The 16,487-nt window shown below is 33.6% G+C and overlaps 1 protein-coding gene across 3 annotated transcripts in view; it reads left to right on the top strand.

Moving 5' to 3' along the window:
• LOC124364587 (rho-associated protein kinase 2) overlaps window positions 1-16,487 on the top strand; it is a 71,640-nt gene that overhangs the window by 25,058 nt on the left and 30,095 nt on the right. For 2 of the 3 annotated variants that reach the window (XM_046820167.1, XM_046820168.1), the window contains exons 9-13: window positions 1,439-1,722; window positions 4,685-4,776; window positions 12,583-12,742; window positions 15,072-15,123; window positions 16,361-16,369. In XM_046820167.1, the coding sequence (XP_046676123.1) occupies window positions 1,439-1,722; window positions 4,685-4,776; window positions 12,583-12,742; window positions 15,072-15,123; window positions 16,361-16,369 (597 nt within the window). The remainder of the gene's footprint in view (window positions 1-1,438; window positions 1,723-4,684; window positions 4,777-12,582; window positions 12,743-15,071; window positions 15,124-16,360; window positions 16,370-16,487) is intronic. The other variant, XM_046820169.1, reaches the window with a different exon arrangement.

The raw sequence follows: 16,487 nt of genomic DNA, 5'->3' as shown, positions 1-16,487 counted from the left end.
TGCCAAGCCGTTTTTTCCAGTTTTGGAAGCTTTCTTTCTAAAATCTGTAAAAAATAGTTTTTTACTGGAACCCAAAGTTTATTTGGTATTATTTTGTTCACAATGAATTGTGTAATACAATGATAATAAGTAATTAGGGTAAATATTTTCAATTTGAATTTTTTACTGTGAGTGGGGAATTGTTTTTTGTTTTATGCATGTAAAAAGAGGGAGGGAGGGATGTGCCTGAAAAATATAGTTTTCAAATTTCAAAAAAGCTTTAGGTTACGAATTTAGTCTAGTTTCAGAAAATGTATAGTTTTGTATGGGTCTTTGGATAAATAAATTTAGTTTTAATGCAAAAACTGAAAGTAGTACAGGAAGCGTGGGTTTTGTGATCAAAAACTTAAATTTGTTAAAAAGTTATACTGTATTTACATTAATTTAACTTTACTTTATTCACGTCAAACTTGATCATATCAAATCAAATCAAATCAGTTTTAATGCAGAAACAATATTACATTGTATAGCAAACGTCACAAATTTTAATCTAAAATTTCTTACATTCATACCACAAAATTCTCATTCACACATACAATTTTACACTTATGCACCTTTCATCCTTCGCCAATATATCCCACCTTAAACAGCAGAATCAGTCGTGTAATTGGGCGGTCTCCCAATTAAATGCTAAAAATTCCCCTGCATTATAAAATGCTTGTGACACCAAAAGGTGCCTTGGGCGTTAGGGAATTTTTTATTGAATTTGGCAGTCTGTTAATAAAATTAACACATGCCTGCGAGGGCAAGTGTTCAAAAACCACTGTTCTGTGGCTTGCAGTTCGTAGTAATTCTCTACCTCGTGTCTCATGCGTATGTATGTCCCGGCCTCTGGTTAAGGCACACTTATACATACAAAACAAAGTGGTTTCTAAAATGTACAGACACGGGAGAGTTAACAGCTGCAATTCCTTAAAAGCTGATCATTGTGTTGATGTTGAAAAATATTGTTGTATACAGCCGAAATGTGATGAACTTTTGAGGTATAATTTTAAAAGTCCAATTCCCTGGACTTTTTTTAATGAGCACCATTTTAAGATCTATATTCTCAATAAGAAGCAGAACTTGGTATATAAATTGGTATTACCAACTAAAAACTCAATAAAGCATGAACGAGCTCACTTCCTCTTGTTCTAATTATAATTTACTTTAAAAAATATTTCTTAATCTTTTTTGGTATTTAAGTAATTACAAGTCTGGTTCCAAATACTGTAATTGGAAGTATCAATTACAGTTGCACAATACCAACATGTTTAGTCAGTGACAGTTAATACTAGTAATTTTATTATTTACATATATTTAAAAGATTATTTTTGAATTTCATTAACAAACCCATTTTAACATATTTAGAAGTAAAGTATGAGTTTCGTGAACAATAAAACTCTCTTTTGTATGGTAGGATGGGTTGGTGAGGTCAGATACGGCTGTTGGGACACCAGACTACATCTCGCCGGAGGTGCTACAGTCGCAGGGTGGAGAGGGGCTGTATGGGCGAGAGTGTGACTGGTGGTCGGTTGGTGTCTTTCTCTACGAGATGTTGGTCGGTGACACACCCTTCTACGCTGATTCTCTCGTTGGCACCTACAGCAAGATCATGGATCACCGCAATTCCCTGCACTTCCCCTCCGACATCGAGATATCCCATCATGCCAAGAACCTGATATGTGGCTTCCTCACTGACAGGTGAGTTTGCAATATCCTCTCGTCAGCACCTACAGCAAGATCATGGATTGCCGCAATTCCCTGCACTTCTCCGACATCGAGATATCCCATCGCGCCAAGAACCTGATATAAGGCTTCCTCTCTGACAGAGTTTTTAATATTCTGTAGTTGGCATCTACGTCAGCTTTAAGAGTTTGGTGATTAGTAGTTGGTATTTTAGAAGTTAAATGTAAGAAGGTTGTTGTGGCTTTTGTTTTGTCTTTGTACTTCATGTAAAAATTTAGAAATTATTTATTTTTCTGTAACAAGATCGTAGACTGCACCTCTCTCACATGTAGATCTCAACAATTTCACTATCATACTTCCCATACAGAAAAAAACTGTTCAAACATACCAGTATTCAGTGCAGAATGGTGTTCACTATGATGTATTTCGGATTGATAACAGGTAACCATGAATAATGAATAGAGCACAGCTGTTTTCTGATGTTCAGTTGACATTTTAATGCATTTTATCACCAATTTCATACTCTACAAATCACAATGTTAAAAAAAGCAAAAAAGTTCTGATTGCTTTATTTACCATTATATACATACGAGGTGTGTTCAAAAAGTATCGCGAATTTTGAATTTTCGCGGGTTACGTATATTCGAATTTCGATTTTTTTGTGGCCTTATGTTGGTACATATGTCTCTTACTTATGTTGACAATTTCGGCCATTTTGAATGTTCAGTTAATTGTTGACAGCTGCTTTGCTTGCACGTGATTTGGTTCGTCTTCGATTTTTACCTATTCAAAAAAATGGAACAAAGAACCTGTATCAAATTTTGTGTGAAATAATTAAGTGCGTGGATGCATTCCGAATGTTGACTGTGCCATACGGAGAAGCTACTTTGGACAAAAGCAACGTTTATCGGTGGTACAAAATGTTTTCAGAAGGCCGAGAAGATGTGAACGATGAAGAGCGTGCCGGACACCCGAGCACTTTAACAACAGACGATAAAATTGTTGAAGTGAAGAAAATGGTATTGGCCAATCGTTGAATCACCGTTAGAGAAATTGCCGAGGACCTAGGCATATCAATTGGCTCGTGCCATTCGATTTTAATCGATAATTTGGGCATGAGACGGGTCGCCGCAAAATTCGTACCAAAATTGCTCGATTTCGATCAAAAACAGCATTGCATGAACATTGCTAATGAGATGTTGAAATCTGTCTGCAACGACCCGAATTTGCTCCAGAGGGTCATAACTGGTGACGAATCGTAGGTTTATGGTTATGACGTGGAAACCAAAGCTCAATCATCTCAATGGAAGCTGCCGCACGAACCAAGACCGAAAAAAGCACATCAAGTTCGGTTGAATGTGAAAGTTTTGCTTACAGTTTTCTTCGATTGCAGGGGCATGGTGCATCATGAGTTCTTGCCACAAGGTAGAACGGTGAATAAGGAATATTAACTGCAAGTTATGCGCTATTTTCGCAAAGCAATCCGCCAGAAACACCCGAATTTGTGGAAAAACAAAAATTGGCTTTTGCACCACGATAACGCCCCTGCTCACACATCGCTGCTTGTACGCGACGTCTTGGTCAAAAACAACACACTAATGATACTGCAGCCACTGTATTCCCCAGATCTGGCTCCCTGTGACTTTTTCTTGTTCCCGAAACTGAAGAGGCCCATGATAGGACGACGCTACGCCACGATGGACGAGATAGAGACAGCATCGAAGGAGGAGCTGAACAAGATACAAAAAAAATGATTTTTTGAAGTGCTTTGAAGATTGGAAAAAACGTTGGCACAAGTGTATAATATCCCAGGGGGATTACTTTGAAGGGGACAAAATAGATATTCACAAATAAATAAATAATTTTTGAAAATACACAAAATTCACTAATACTTTTTGAACACACCTCGTATAGTAACTTGCATATAAAACCTGACATGAAAAACCTCCAAATAACGATTTTCATTCTAATCCGCCGAAAAATAACTGGTGGACGAAGGATAATCAATCAGTAACTTTATTCGTTAAAAGTACAGTGTACAGTATGAATGGCGTCAGTTACAAAGTTTAAAAAAAACACATATCAATTATAATTATAAGAACTTCCATGTGTATGTTTTATATAACTTAGAAGACAGTTATAAAACTTAATTCCTGCATATAATGGTCTTCTGGTATACAGATGTAACCTATGAGAGGGAAAGGCAAGATCATTTCGGCCACGAGTATTGTATTGTGATGATGTATTTTAGATAATTGATTAAACATTACCTTTTCAAAAATTTTTGAAAATGAAATTAATAGAGAAACTGGACGATAGTTCTAACCCCTTTTTACCCTTGTTTGATGCCACCATCTTGATAATGAGTGGGTAATTTGTAAAACTGATATCACATAGGCGTTTCTTGACCTGAATATCTCTACAAACCAAGTTTCATGTAAATCTGTTTGTAAATAGTTAAAAACCCCATTTTCCGTCATTTAGCACCGCCTTCTTGGAACAATGATAGATAGCGACTTCCGTTTTGCGCAAAAATGTTTATTTTTGTTATCCAACAACGTGCCACATGTGTAGGGTTGCCTTTTGAAAATTTTGAGTCGTTTTATGCTCCACCAAAAAGAAAGCCTCATTACCCACAAAGGTTACCAAATTTTTAATTAACTTGGTCAAAGTCTATAAATGACAACGGTGGACACTGACTTTGGATGTTTAAATCTTTGTTAATTCTTGATGGTTAATGCTGTCATATAATATTATTGATTTTACAAACAGTGCAAGCCAATGTCATGTTAGCCCATACATAATAACTGTTGCATGTAGATCTTCAGTAGTAACAAAGAATAATAGTTCTGAACTCCACAGTTGAGGTTGGAATGTAATTATCATGTAAATTATGCAAACTGAATTTCTATGTTTCAAATTTATTTTATATCTGATACAATTTCTCATTGTTGATTCTTTAATATTTTTATTGCAGAACACAGAGGCTGGGGAGAAATGGCGTAGAAGAAATTAAGTCACACGCATTCTTTCAAAATGATCAGTGGACGTTTGATAATTTACGAGATTGTAAGTATTAAAGTACTAAAATCTACAAATGGTAGTCAAGATATGAGTGGCTTTAGACTAGTAGTATACGCTATCCAAAAGCGTGCATATAATGATAAAGCTTAGGTAAATGGTGGAAATGGGTCAAAGAGTTCAAGGGTGGCAGTGAAAACGTTGACCGTCTGTAGTCACTGAAGATTTGGTTAAGTGCAATTGAATTTGAAACTGTAATTTGGAAGGACAGAAAATTGACAATAACCAAACACTATAAGGAATATTCTGTAGTATTTAGCTAGGTCTGTCCTGTATAGAATTGTATTAGAAAACCAACAATTATTAAGATTTTGCTCTGAGTGAGTATTCAAACTCCCAACAGAGAATCACAATCAAACAAAATTTTTAAGTTTTTTTTATCTTTTTAACTCGTTAAAACAAAGAAGTGGATGACATGTCGTCAAATCATAACAGGAGATGAAACATGGATATCCCATGTCACTCACACTAATCCAAGCAATAATCTAAGAAATAGAGTCTTAATTTATTGAAGGTCCAAATTAATTTTGGTGAAACAATAATTACAGAAGCTGCCAGGAACATGTATTAAACTCAATATTTTAAATTACTCTGTCAGAACAGCTCTCCCAAGTGAAATTAACATTGTGAAATCAGTTTAGTGGAATCTAAACTGACTGGATTCAGATGTTTACCTATATGTTTCAGTCATTTTAATAAAATTACACAATTTTTCATTTTTATGTTCTCGTATAGAGGCAAAAAATTATGATGTTTAAGTATTTTTTTAAATAAAGAATTTTATTGTTATTGTTATAATTTATTTATTGTAATAATGAACTAATGAATGTACAAATAATAGTAAATAAGTAATTCTTACTTGAGAAAATTAAATATGAAAAGTAGTGATCAATTTTATGAAATGCTATTCTTTTTTTTGGTTTAATTTAACTATTATCTTGAAAAATAAAAATAAACCATGCAAAATAAAAAACAATGTTTTAACCCTTTCAGGGCCAGGACCAAATATGAGATGTTGCAAAATTTTTTCACATATCATATCCCCTTGTGACTAGTCAAAAGTGCCAGGCTAAAATTGGAGATTTTGCAGTCTCTTGATTAAAATTTATAACTTTTCATAAACATTAGAGAATGACCTAAAAAGTTGCACCAAATTACTCGTATAGATATATACTATCAACAAAAAAAATATATAGATGTAGTATTAAGTAATTTAAAATTTAAAAAAAATAATGTTTTAATAGATTACATAAAAAAAAATTAATTTTTTAAATTTTTTTTTTGTAAATAACTAAAAAAGGAAAAATAATTTTACTGTAGGAAGCTATGTTATTATATTGTACATTTAGAAAGGAACAACCATACAAAATTTTGTGTTATTTCTCTCATAAATAAATTTTTTATGACACATTTTGTATAAATACGCATAATTTGTACTTGTACTTCGCAACAAGTGATAAAGCAACTGACTCTTACACTGCAAGAAAACTTAAAATAAATATTCACATTATGGATGTACCGGTTAACAGATGATTGTAGGATCCATAAGCAGTTTCAATACAGTTAAAAACACTATTTACCAAGAAATATTTACACAATTTTATTTGAAATTTATTTTACACTTTTTCTATTTACAAATGTGCTACTTAACAATTTCACTCCCGTGAGATCGCAAATTGTCAGTCATTGTAACTACTACACACAATAGCTAAGCATGTAACTACTAACACTACTAATATTTACAACCACCAAAATAAAATAATGAAGAAGAATCCAGCATACAATAGTACGATTACACTAAAGCATAAAGAATTATTAACAACAATAGATCGAGTCAGCTGATAATGTCACGTGACAATTAAAAATAAAAATGCATAGACCTCCAAAATAAAAATTATACTCATATTAACTATCTACAAATATACCAGGGAATAAAAAAACATAAAACTTTAATCATTTGACGTCGTATTTATTTAAGAAAACGACGAATATCAAGGCGGCAATATGTCACTGACGGCAATATATTGCCGCCCTGGCACTTTTCAGACACGATCTATGGCGGCAATATATTTGCCGCCTGGCCTGGAAAGGGTTAAAGAGAATTGCAGAAGCATTTGTGTGAATTCAACATGCTAAAGAGGATTTAAATCTTGTTAAAACTATGAAAAAAACTGACTGTCCCAACCTGACACCCTTTACGTTGGGTTTATCCACATTTTTCACCTAGTCTGAAAGTGAGTAGATTTTCTTATGAGCTCTCAGATTTTTTACATGTGTATGTATGAATGTCTAAATTTGTCTGTGAACATTTCACCTCTCTGCAGCGTATGACACTGTGTGGAGATATGGATTACTTATAAACTTTACCAAGAAGTCCATGCAAACAAACCCTGCAACTTATTATCCATGCTCACTGGCAGTGTATTTCGGGTTTGTACTGGGTATCAAAGCGAGTTCTTCAAGGACACTCAATGCTGGACTGCCTCAGGGATGTGTGACTGAACTGCCGGTTGACAATTTTGTAACAAATATAGATAAAGAACTTACATGTGTAACTGGCATAGTAACTGAAATTTCTGACCATGATGGACAATTGTTGGAATTACACAATGTAAAAACAAAAAGTACATCCAATAGCTTTTATAAAATTTAGTAGAAACATTTCTGAAAGCAGTGTTAATGGATTTTGTGAAAGTTTTTGGAGAGAGAAAACTGGTTGGATATGTATTGTGCTCCTGTTGAAGAAAAATTCAATGTTTTTTATACCACATTTATGTATCATTTTAATGTTACATTTCCCTTTAACCAAAGTCAAAATTAATGTAAATTGTAAATCTTGGATAACTGACAGTATTAGGAATAAAAAGGCTACATTAGTTAATTTAAGTGCACAGGCTCGGAGTACTAAAGATAGTGATACCAAAGAAATGTTAAAACCCATAAGGAAAGAACTAAAAACAGAATGTCATTTTAGAAAAGAAAAAGTTTTTTGACAGAAAGATTGAATGCTTCTACTAACTTGATAAAATCAACCTGGCAAATAATTAATAATGAATTGGGTAGAAAGTTAACTGGTTGTAACTCAGAATTACTTCTGAATGTGGATGGTAGACAAAATTTCTGATCCTTTATGTATAGCCGAAAGTTTTAATAGTTTTTTTCTCATCAACTGTAGAAAATTTAATTTTACCAAACTTGCCTAATAACCTTGTTCTAAATGAGAATTCCCAAACTATAAATGTTTCAAGTGAATAAGTCCTTTTACTTTTCAACCAGTAAATTCAGATGTAGTTAGCACCATTAATTGCCTCTCTCAATAATAAATTCTCATCAGGGCCATGATGATGTGTCTGTGCTGTCTTAAAACAATGTGGTAGAGTTATCAGTGGCCCTCTGGCTCATCTCATTAATTTCCTCTTTTGTCACAGGTATATTTTCCTGATCAAATGAAAATTGCCAAAGTTGTCAACAAGGGTGACCCTCATGATGTATCTTGCTACTACCGTCCTATTTCTCAGTTATCATGTTTTTTCAAAAGTCTATGAGCGAGTAGTGTACAACCAATTTGCCTCTTATCTAGAAATCGAATAGTTTATTTGACAAGGAACAGCATGGTTTCCGATCTGGCAAGTCTGTGATTACAGCTGCAACTGATTTTGTGCAGTCAATAATTGAAATATTGATAAAAAGAAAAAAGTGGCTGCCATTTTCCTTGACCTGAGCCGAGCATTTGACAGTGTCTCACATCCTAAATTAACTACAGATTTTAGAAAACCTCAATATTGATAGAAAAACAGCTGCTTGGTTCAAATCTTATTTAACAATCCGCAAGCAATATGTTGAGATAACAAATCAAAATGGAAAACAAATCAACAAAATTCAATCAAGACAACAGTTCATGAAATATGGCGTCCCCCAAGGTTCCATTTTAGGCCCTTTGCTGTTTGTATGCTATTTGAAGGGATTGCCCAGTGGGAACCCTACATGGGAAACGGGAAAATTTGTTTATATGCAGATGACACTAATCTTCTTGTAACAGAGGACAATATAAAACAGCTTGAATTATCATCTTTTCTTAATATTTCCAATCTTATTCAAAATATGGCCCAAAAAAATTTATTAGTCAATTATGAAAAAACACACCTTATGCAATTTTTCACAAAACAAAATTCAAATAAAGAGACCAACCTTAAAATCCTAATAAGAGATCATGAACTGGATCAAACAGACAGCACAAAATTTCTAGGGTTGACGATTGACAAAAAATTTAGACTGGACAAAACCACGTAAATAGAATTTCATCCAAAATATCATCTGGATTATTTGCTCTGAGAAGAATGTCAAAGCTGAGCAATCTCAAAACATTGAAAACAATTTATTATTCACTCATTCATTCTCCACATCAACTTTGGAATTAGCCTATACAGGGGGACAGTCCAAAGCAAATCTCAATAGAATTTTGAAAATGACAAAAACAGGCTGTCAGGATCATGTTAAATCTTAGATGGAGAGACTCAGTTAAAATTTATTTTGCTCAGCTACAAATTCCAACAGTATTTGCCTTATATATTACTTGCCACAATCTTAACTGCAAAAGAATGTATTGAAATATCAGATTATCCTACTCAAAAATACAATACCAGGAATTCCAGATATAGAATAATTGGGCATCATAATCTTGAGTTCTATAAAAAAAGCCCAAACCTACGTGGGACTAAAATTTCTTCAAAGATTACCTTGCCACATTAGATCGGAACAAACCTTGCCAAAATTTAAGAAAAAATTAACAAGTTACCTGACAGCAAAGGCACTTTACTCAATAGAGGAATTTTATGAATCAGATGGCCCATTAGTTAGTTCATTAATTTGAAGCTTATTTTTTAAGAATTTAAAGTTCTCTTTAATTTATAATATGAACTTGCAGAAATATAATGTTTATAGATTAACCATTATATATTTATGTATGGCTATTTTAAATAAATTGGAAAATATACCCAGAATTCTAATTTGTTAATGTAAAGATTAGTCAACTATATTGTATATACAATTCTGACACTATTCATGTATAAAATGTATACAACTATGAATAAAGAGATTCTTATCTTATCTAATCTTATCTTATGTCCTGGTCCTACTGCTGTTCAACCTCTACATGTCTGATATATCTGAACTAGATCTCGGAAGTTCGGCTATGTGGATGATTGGGTGCTAGCCATGCAGCATTGCTTTTTTGAGGGAGATAGAGGTTTGCATTTAGAAAACTTAGAGAAATATTTCTGTAAATGGATATTGAAGCCAAATACCAACAAACAATAAAAATCCCATGACCATCACTGTAGCATAGGGGTAAGGCTGCAATTCTAACCGAAAGGTCACAGGTTCAATTCCTGGGGAGGTCAAAAAATATTTGTAATGGGTTTAGACCATCTTACTGTAAAAACGTTTAGTATGCTTAATTGAAATTCCATTGGTGTAGAAAAGTCCCATGCTTTCACCATTAGAGCAGTGAATAGACAGCTCCAACTCCATTGTGTGGATACTCCATTGTGCCACAATGTACACCTGGAGTACCTTTGAGTCACCTTGCGTAGAATACTGACCTATAAGATACACCTGGTGAATATTGCTGTGAAACTGGGAACTCGGAATAGCACCCTCCACAAGCTATGTGGCACCATTTGGGGCTCTACCGCTGACTCATTACGAACCTCAGCACTTGGACTAGTTTACTCAACTGCAGAATATGACGCTCCGATCTGGCTCAGCAGTACTCACACCCAGAAAGTGGACGTACAGTTGAACGAGACTATGAGGATGATCAGTGGAACTCTGCGATTGATCCCCACAGATTGGCTACCATATTGAGCCATATACCTCTTCCAGATTTCAGGCACAAAGCAGCTCTTCTCTATGAATATAAATGCATACAAGCCAACCCTCGCTTACCCATACACCAGGATGCGGAAAAATCATCGAGAAACAGACTATGATCCAGTAGACCAATTATAAGAACTGCTCTCGTCTAAGTTCGACCCTGTGGACTCCTGGGAGTGTAAATGAATTCATGACCGCTCCATTCAGTGCAGGTATCTTCCCTGCGTTAGGATGAAACCACCTGCCTTCGAGCAGCCCTGTAAGATTTGGACATAAATCAACAGAATCCGCACTTACTACGGCATATGCATGGATTCACTACACAAGTGGGGCCGAACGCAATCTACCAGGTGTGATTTTGGAGCAGAAAAGGAAATCTGAAGACACATCATGATGGAATATCCAAGTATGGCATATGGAGGCATTTAGATGATTTCCTGATGGTAATAGACGCTGACAACCCTTTTAACCCCGACGTCTGTATAGTACGGACGTCGTAAAAATGGCGTCAACTCCCGACGTCCGTATAGTGCGGACGTGCACTTTTTATTACTTTACTGGCCACCTATTTCACCAAATGCTTTGAAATTTCACAGACTTGTGCACAAAGATATTTTGCATCGAAATATATTAGTTTGTAATGGTTTGACTTCGTATTTTGTCAGTCTGTGACTGAGCAATTGCAGTTCGTCTCGACTGACTGCTCACACTTGTTGCAGACAGCTGTATATCACGTGGTTGTGAATATTCTGTTTTCTTCACAGTTTTAGGTTAAAGCAGTGTAAAGTACGGCAGTTAAAGTTTAGTTTATTATTTGTTTGATTTCAAAATGAGTAAAAGACATCGTTCAAAGTCTCCCGTAAGTGAAAATACACTAATTAGTAACCTAGTTGCAAATGGTGTGGATGTGATTAGTGACGACGTTTTGAGTGATGGATATCTTGAAAAACATTTCTTCTGAATCAGAAGGGGAATTAGCAGAGGAAAGTGATAGTGAATTATCTGTAACTTATTTAGATGATATAGTTGAAGACCCAACTTTTGAACCCTTTGAAAATTCATCAGATGAGGACGTTGCTCAACCAGGAACATCATCTGGTAGGCCTACTGTTGCAATGAGTAACACAAAAATTGATGTTACTCCACTTGTAAATAAGGTAGGCCTATAATTTTTGTTTCCTTTTATTAAGGATTAAATATATATCATAAAGTAAATGGGTATTTTTGTGTCAAATATTTTTTAACTATATGGTTTCCATGATCAAACTTGAAATTTTTTCATTTTTATTTATTTGTTATATATGTATATGTATGTACAAAAAAAATACTTTCAAAATAATAATTTTATTTGTATATTTCTGTAAGCTACATGTATAAAGAAGTAAAACAAAAAAAGAATTACCTAAATATCTTTAAAAATAACTGAGTTATGAATTTTTTACAAAACCCTTACATTTTGTCTGAAAATGGCTTGGGATTTCTAGCACATCACTTGATTTAATGGCCGGGGTTAAAAGGGTTAAATGTATGTTTATGAAAGAAATTGATCCATAACTGTGTTATACACTTTTATGTATTTTATAATATGTGCAGCCATACAATAAATAAATAAATGTTAAACTTATTTTATTACTTTTTTTTAGACTTATTCTATTGAAATGCGGTTGATCGATATCTTAGGCTAACAAGCCTAAAGAGCTCTTTGCTCTCCCTAGTAAGCAAATTAACACTTGATGCTACTAACAATGATGCTACTTTGTTCTCAATAGTCAGTTGGTAGATCAGTCAGGAAATTAAGATATTGAAAATCCTTCCAAGATTATAGAAAATGCTTTTTCAAAGGAGAAAAGAAAGGAGTATTATTAGTATTATTAGTTCTAAGAATGTGGCATCACTTGAACATGAATGTACCCTGCCCAGGTGTGCCACCCGTTGTACCTGAACTCTCTGGAGACGACGACACCAGCCACTTCGATGACGTTGAGAAGGACGAGTCCCCGGAGGAAAGTTTTCCAACTCCCAAGGCTTTCTCCGGCAACCACTTACCATTTGTGGGATTTACGTATTCTCGAGATTATATGTAAGTATGTTCAAAGTATATTCTTTATCTGAAATATTGTTGATTTCACTCATTTTATATGTCATTTGTTTTACAATTAAAATACAATCATAGGTAAGGGATGTATAAAAATGAAAGTGGTATGCCCTTTATTTCTTAGTTTATGTTTACTATTTGAAAATTGTACCTATACATTATACATGGTAAAGTATATAATGAAAAACAGTTGTAAAGTATCTATGAAACAGATTTAAGGTTTTTTAAAAAATTTTTCTGTAATAAAGTGGAAAATGTGACACTACGGTTGATATACTGCAGTTAAAGACTTAATTGAAAATAATTTGTTTGAACCAAAAATATTATAAAGTTTTTATAAAAGGTTAATTTTTAATTTAGTTATTTTTGTGTAGTATTAAGTATAAAAACATAAAAGAAATAAGATATTCTGTTTTAAAGTTTAATTATATCAGAGAGTAATAATAATAAATCTTAAAATCACTCCATCCCATGATAGATGGAAACAATTTTAACTAGCTCTCCTGTTAAATAGTACATACACAGGATGAGGGCTTCTTTCTAAACTTTTGATTTTAGAGGAAACATTATATTGATCTGATGTACAAGAGTCAGCATGGTCTAACTCTGAAAAACTTAGGGAAAAATCAGGAAATTTTAGAAATACCTCTGGTTTTCTTAAATTTTGTTGCCACAAAATTTCTTGTCTTCCTTTAGTTGTAAATGTCAAGTTTAAAGGTGACAGGACCTTTTAAAATGACATGTTGGTTAAACTAAATCAGACTATGGTTGACCATTGTGTTATGTGTGTACAGAATATTTCATTATTATTATTATAATTTTAGTAGACCAAAGAGTTCTGAACACACAATTCCAAAATGTGTCATGTGGCTGAAATAACATTGTACTACACGAGGGTCACTCTGAAAGTTTTGAGATACTGGCAGGCAGTGCATACTGCAATATTCTTATCTGATAGTCCCAGCATCTATAAGTATCTGACAGCAATTTGACTTCGTCATTGTACTTGTATCGTCTGTTCGGAAACATGAATTTAATAAATTCATGGGGTTATTGGCAGAACATTTTTAGGCTATGAATTTCCATGATTTTAAAGTCGGTTTGTCTCTAGAGGAATGTGTCAGAACGTCTCAAAATTGTTTATGATTTTGAAGTACCATCCTTTGTTACTGTTTTTAGGTGGTATTTAGAATTTTGGAGAGCCTTAATTTGCTTTATATGACGAATATTCAGGCAGGCTGTATTCTGTTGTTGCTCAATAAAACGTTCATTGGGTGCGCGTTATAATCCAAAAGGACAGACGATGCTCTTATTTAATGATTGAAGTTACCCTAGAGAGATTAGATCCGCAGCAGTGTGAATAATATTGTGTGACTGTCTAAAAGTCAGAAAATATGTCTGAATGGTTACTCTCGTTTTGATAGATGAGCAAAGACCTGAGCATGTGAAAATCAGCCAGCAGACCCTAAAACTGCTTAATATTGGTGGTTATCGGATTGTTTCCAAAATTGTCACAGGTGATGAGACATTTTATGATGTTCTAACACCTAGTCGTGTGTTGATGTTTTGTTTGAAGATAAGCCATCCTCACAAACGGTGAAGAAAATAATGTACAATGTTCTCTTTAGGAGTACAGAACTGGTGAGGGCTATTAAGATAGAGGAACAGAGGATTGTCATAGCAAGTTAGTAGATAGAACAAAGCTCACCAGAAGTTGTTCAGGACTTAAACATTAAGGGTTTAATTTGGCATTATGGCAATGCCTCGTCACACTGCTGCAAAAATTTGAGTTCTTGGCTGAAAATGCATCAAAACAATGGGACTCACCTGTTATTTACCTGATCTTGCATGTGAGACTTCTGGTTATTCTTCAATATGAAGAAACGTTTGTGTGGCTGTTGCTTTGGAAGCCGAAAAAATGCAAGGAGCTTGTTTCGAACGTCTTCATTCCTTCATCTCTTTAGACAGATGTGAACTCTAGGTTCCAGGAGCACCAGTGTCGTATTTCAGACGCTGCACTAAGCGGAAGGTGAAATTGAACTCCACTCAATATAATTTGATATAGTTCTTGAAATATAAATATTTCCTGAAAACCTCTACAAATATCCTTATAATAGTGTGACATTCTTAATTTATTTTTTTATTACCGTCCAGTATCCAGAGGGTTAATTATTATCAAAGTATAAATTATAAAAATTGGTGATGTTACTATCACTTTGAGCACTTTTACAACCAGAGCTAGTGACACCACAGCACTCACAGGATTAAGAGTTTATCGTCTGTGTCTAATAGTAGATTTTTTTGTGATTTTCAGGTTGCTAGGGAGTTCCGGTAGAGAAAACTCTGTTTCTCATAACGCTGACACGGTAAGATAATAAATAATGAATATAATTAGGTTTGTAATGATTCGAGTAAATTAGTTTTTGGTTTTCTGGTTTTGGGTCAATATCTTATAATAGTAAATTAATACAATAAGAGCATAAGTAATTTTTATTTTTTTTAAAATTTGTTTATCTAATAATTTTGTAGCCTCTGTAACTTTGCTATATGAATGTAAGTTTGTAACAGAATTATTATACCCTCTGAACTTAACTATTCAGCAAAAACAAAATAAATAATCTGTAAAATTGGACAAGTATATTGTGTAATTAAATATTAATTATTTATTAACATATAACTCTGAACTTTTCTTATAGATGTACTTCATAAACTTTCCACTGAACAATAAATCAGTTGTGTCCCTTATTCGCTGAGCTAATGTGAACACTTCATAATTAATTATCAACTTGTCAACTCCGTGTAGAGGTGTACCACATATGTGGCTGTACAGTTCTGGAGATTAAAACAGTTTGGACCACACAGATATTTAAGGTTAAGAAAAGATTTGTCAAATTAAGTTTTTTCAAGGTAAAGAGCAGGAAACTTAAACAGAAAACAAAATATTTTGTCAACTCATAGAAGTTAAAGTTCACAAAATTATCGTCAAATAACAGTATTTTCAGTAAAATATGCATTCTTTTTTTTCAAAAAAATGTAGTAAAAATATAAATGATGGACTAAGAGTAAGGGCTGTGTGACAGAAACAATCTAATACAAAATAAATTATGGACAAAGAGTAAGAGCTCTTCCTAGCATTTTGGCAGAGTTAGTACTTTTTGTTCATCAATCTTTATTGATACAATAACATACTATGTATGGCCTTACAAATTTTTAAAGAATTTCTCATGATATTCAAGAATTTTTAAGCATAATTTTAAGACTTTGCCAATGTTTTTCTTCTCTTAGATTTAACAAGTGGAGTTCTTACTTCAGTATAATAAACAAGATATATTCTAACCAGTTATACCAAGTACAGTAAGCTACTCTCATGTGGTATGAAGCGTGCAAGATCAACTCCGAGATCGTAGTTTAAATGAAATGTATCCATTCACTTGTTCATTTTCAAAATAAAAAAAACAACAAACTTTAAGAAACACTTAAATTCAAGTGATTTATTCTCTTTTTAATTTACCATTCAAATAAATAGTTATAACCATTAAAAGATCAAACATTTTGTAACAACGCTTTTTTTTCTTTTTCATGCTTTCCATGGTGGTGGTGAAGGTGGACACGGTAAGTTTCTGATGATTTTGTTTTCAAATTTTATCAAAATTACAGAAAACTGACGAAGGATGCATTACATACTGAAATTAGTGTTGGTCATATGATACCTTCAAATGGGTAGTTAGAG

Source organism: Homalodisca vitripennis, chromosome 6 (genome assembly GCF_021130785.1).
Source record: "Homalodisca vitripennis isolate AUS2020 chromosome 6, UT_GWSS_2.1, whole genome shotgun sequence".
NCBI lineage: Eukaryota > Metazoa > Arthropoda > Insecta > Hemiptera > Cicadellidae > Homalodisca > Homalodisca vitripennis.
Note: the sequence above shows the minus strand (reverse complement) of the source record. Positions and strands in the feature narration are given on the sequence as shown.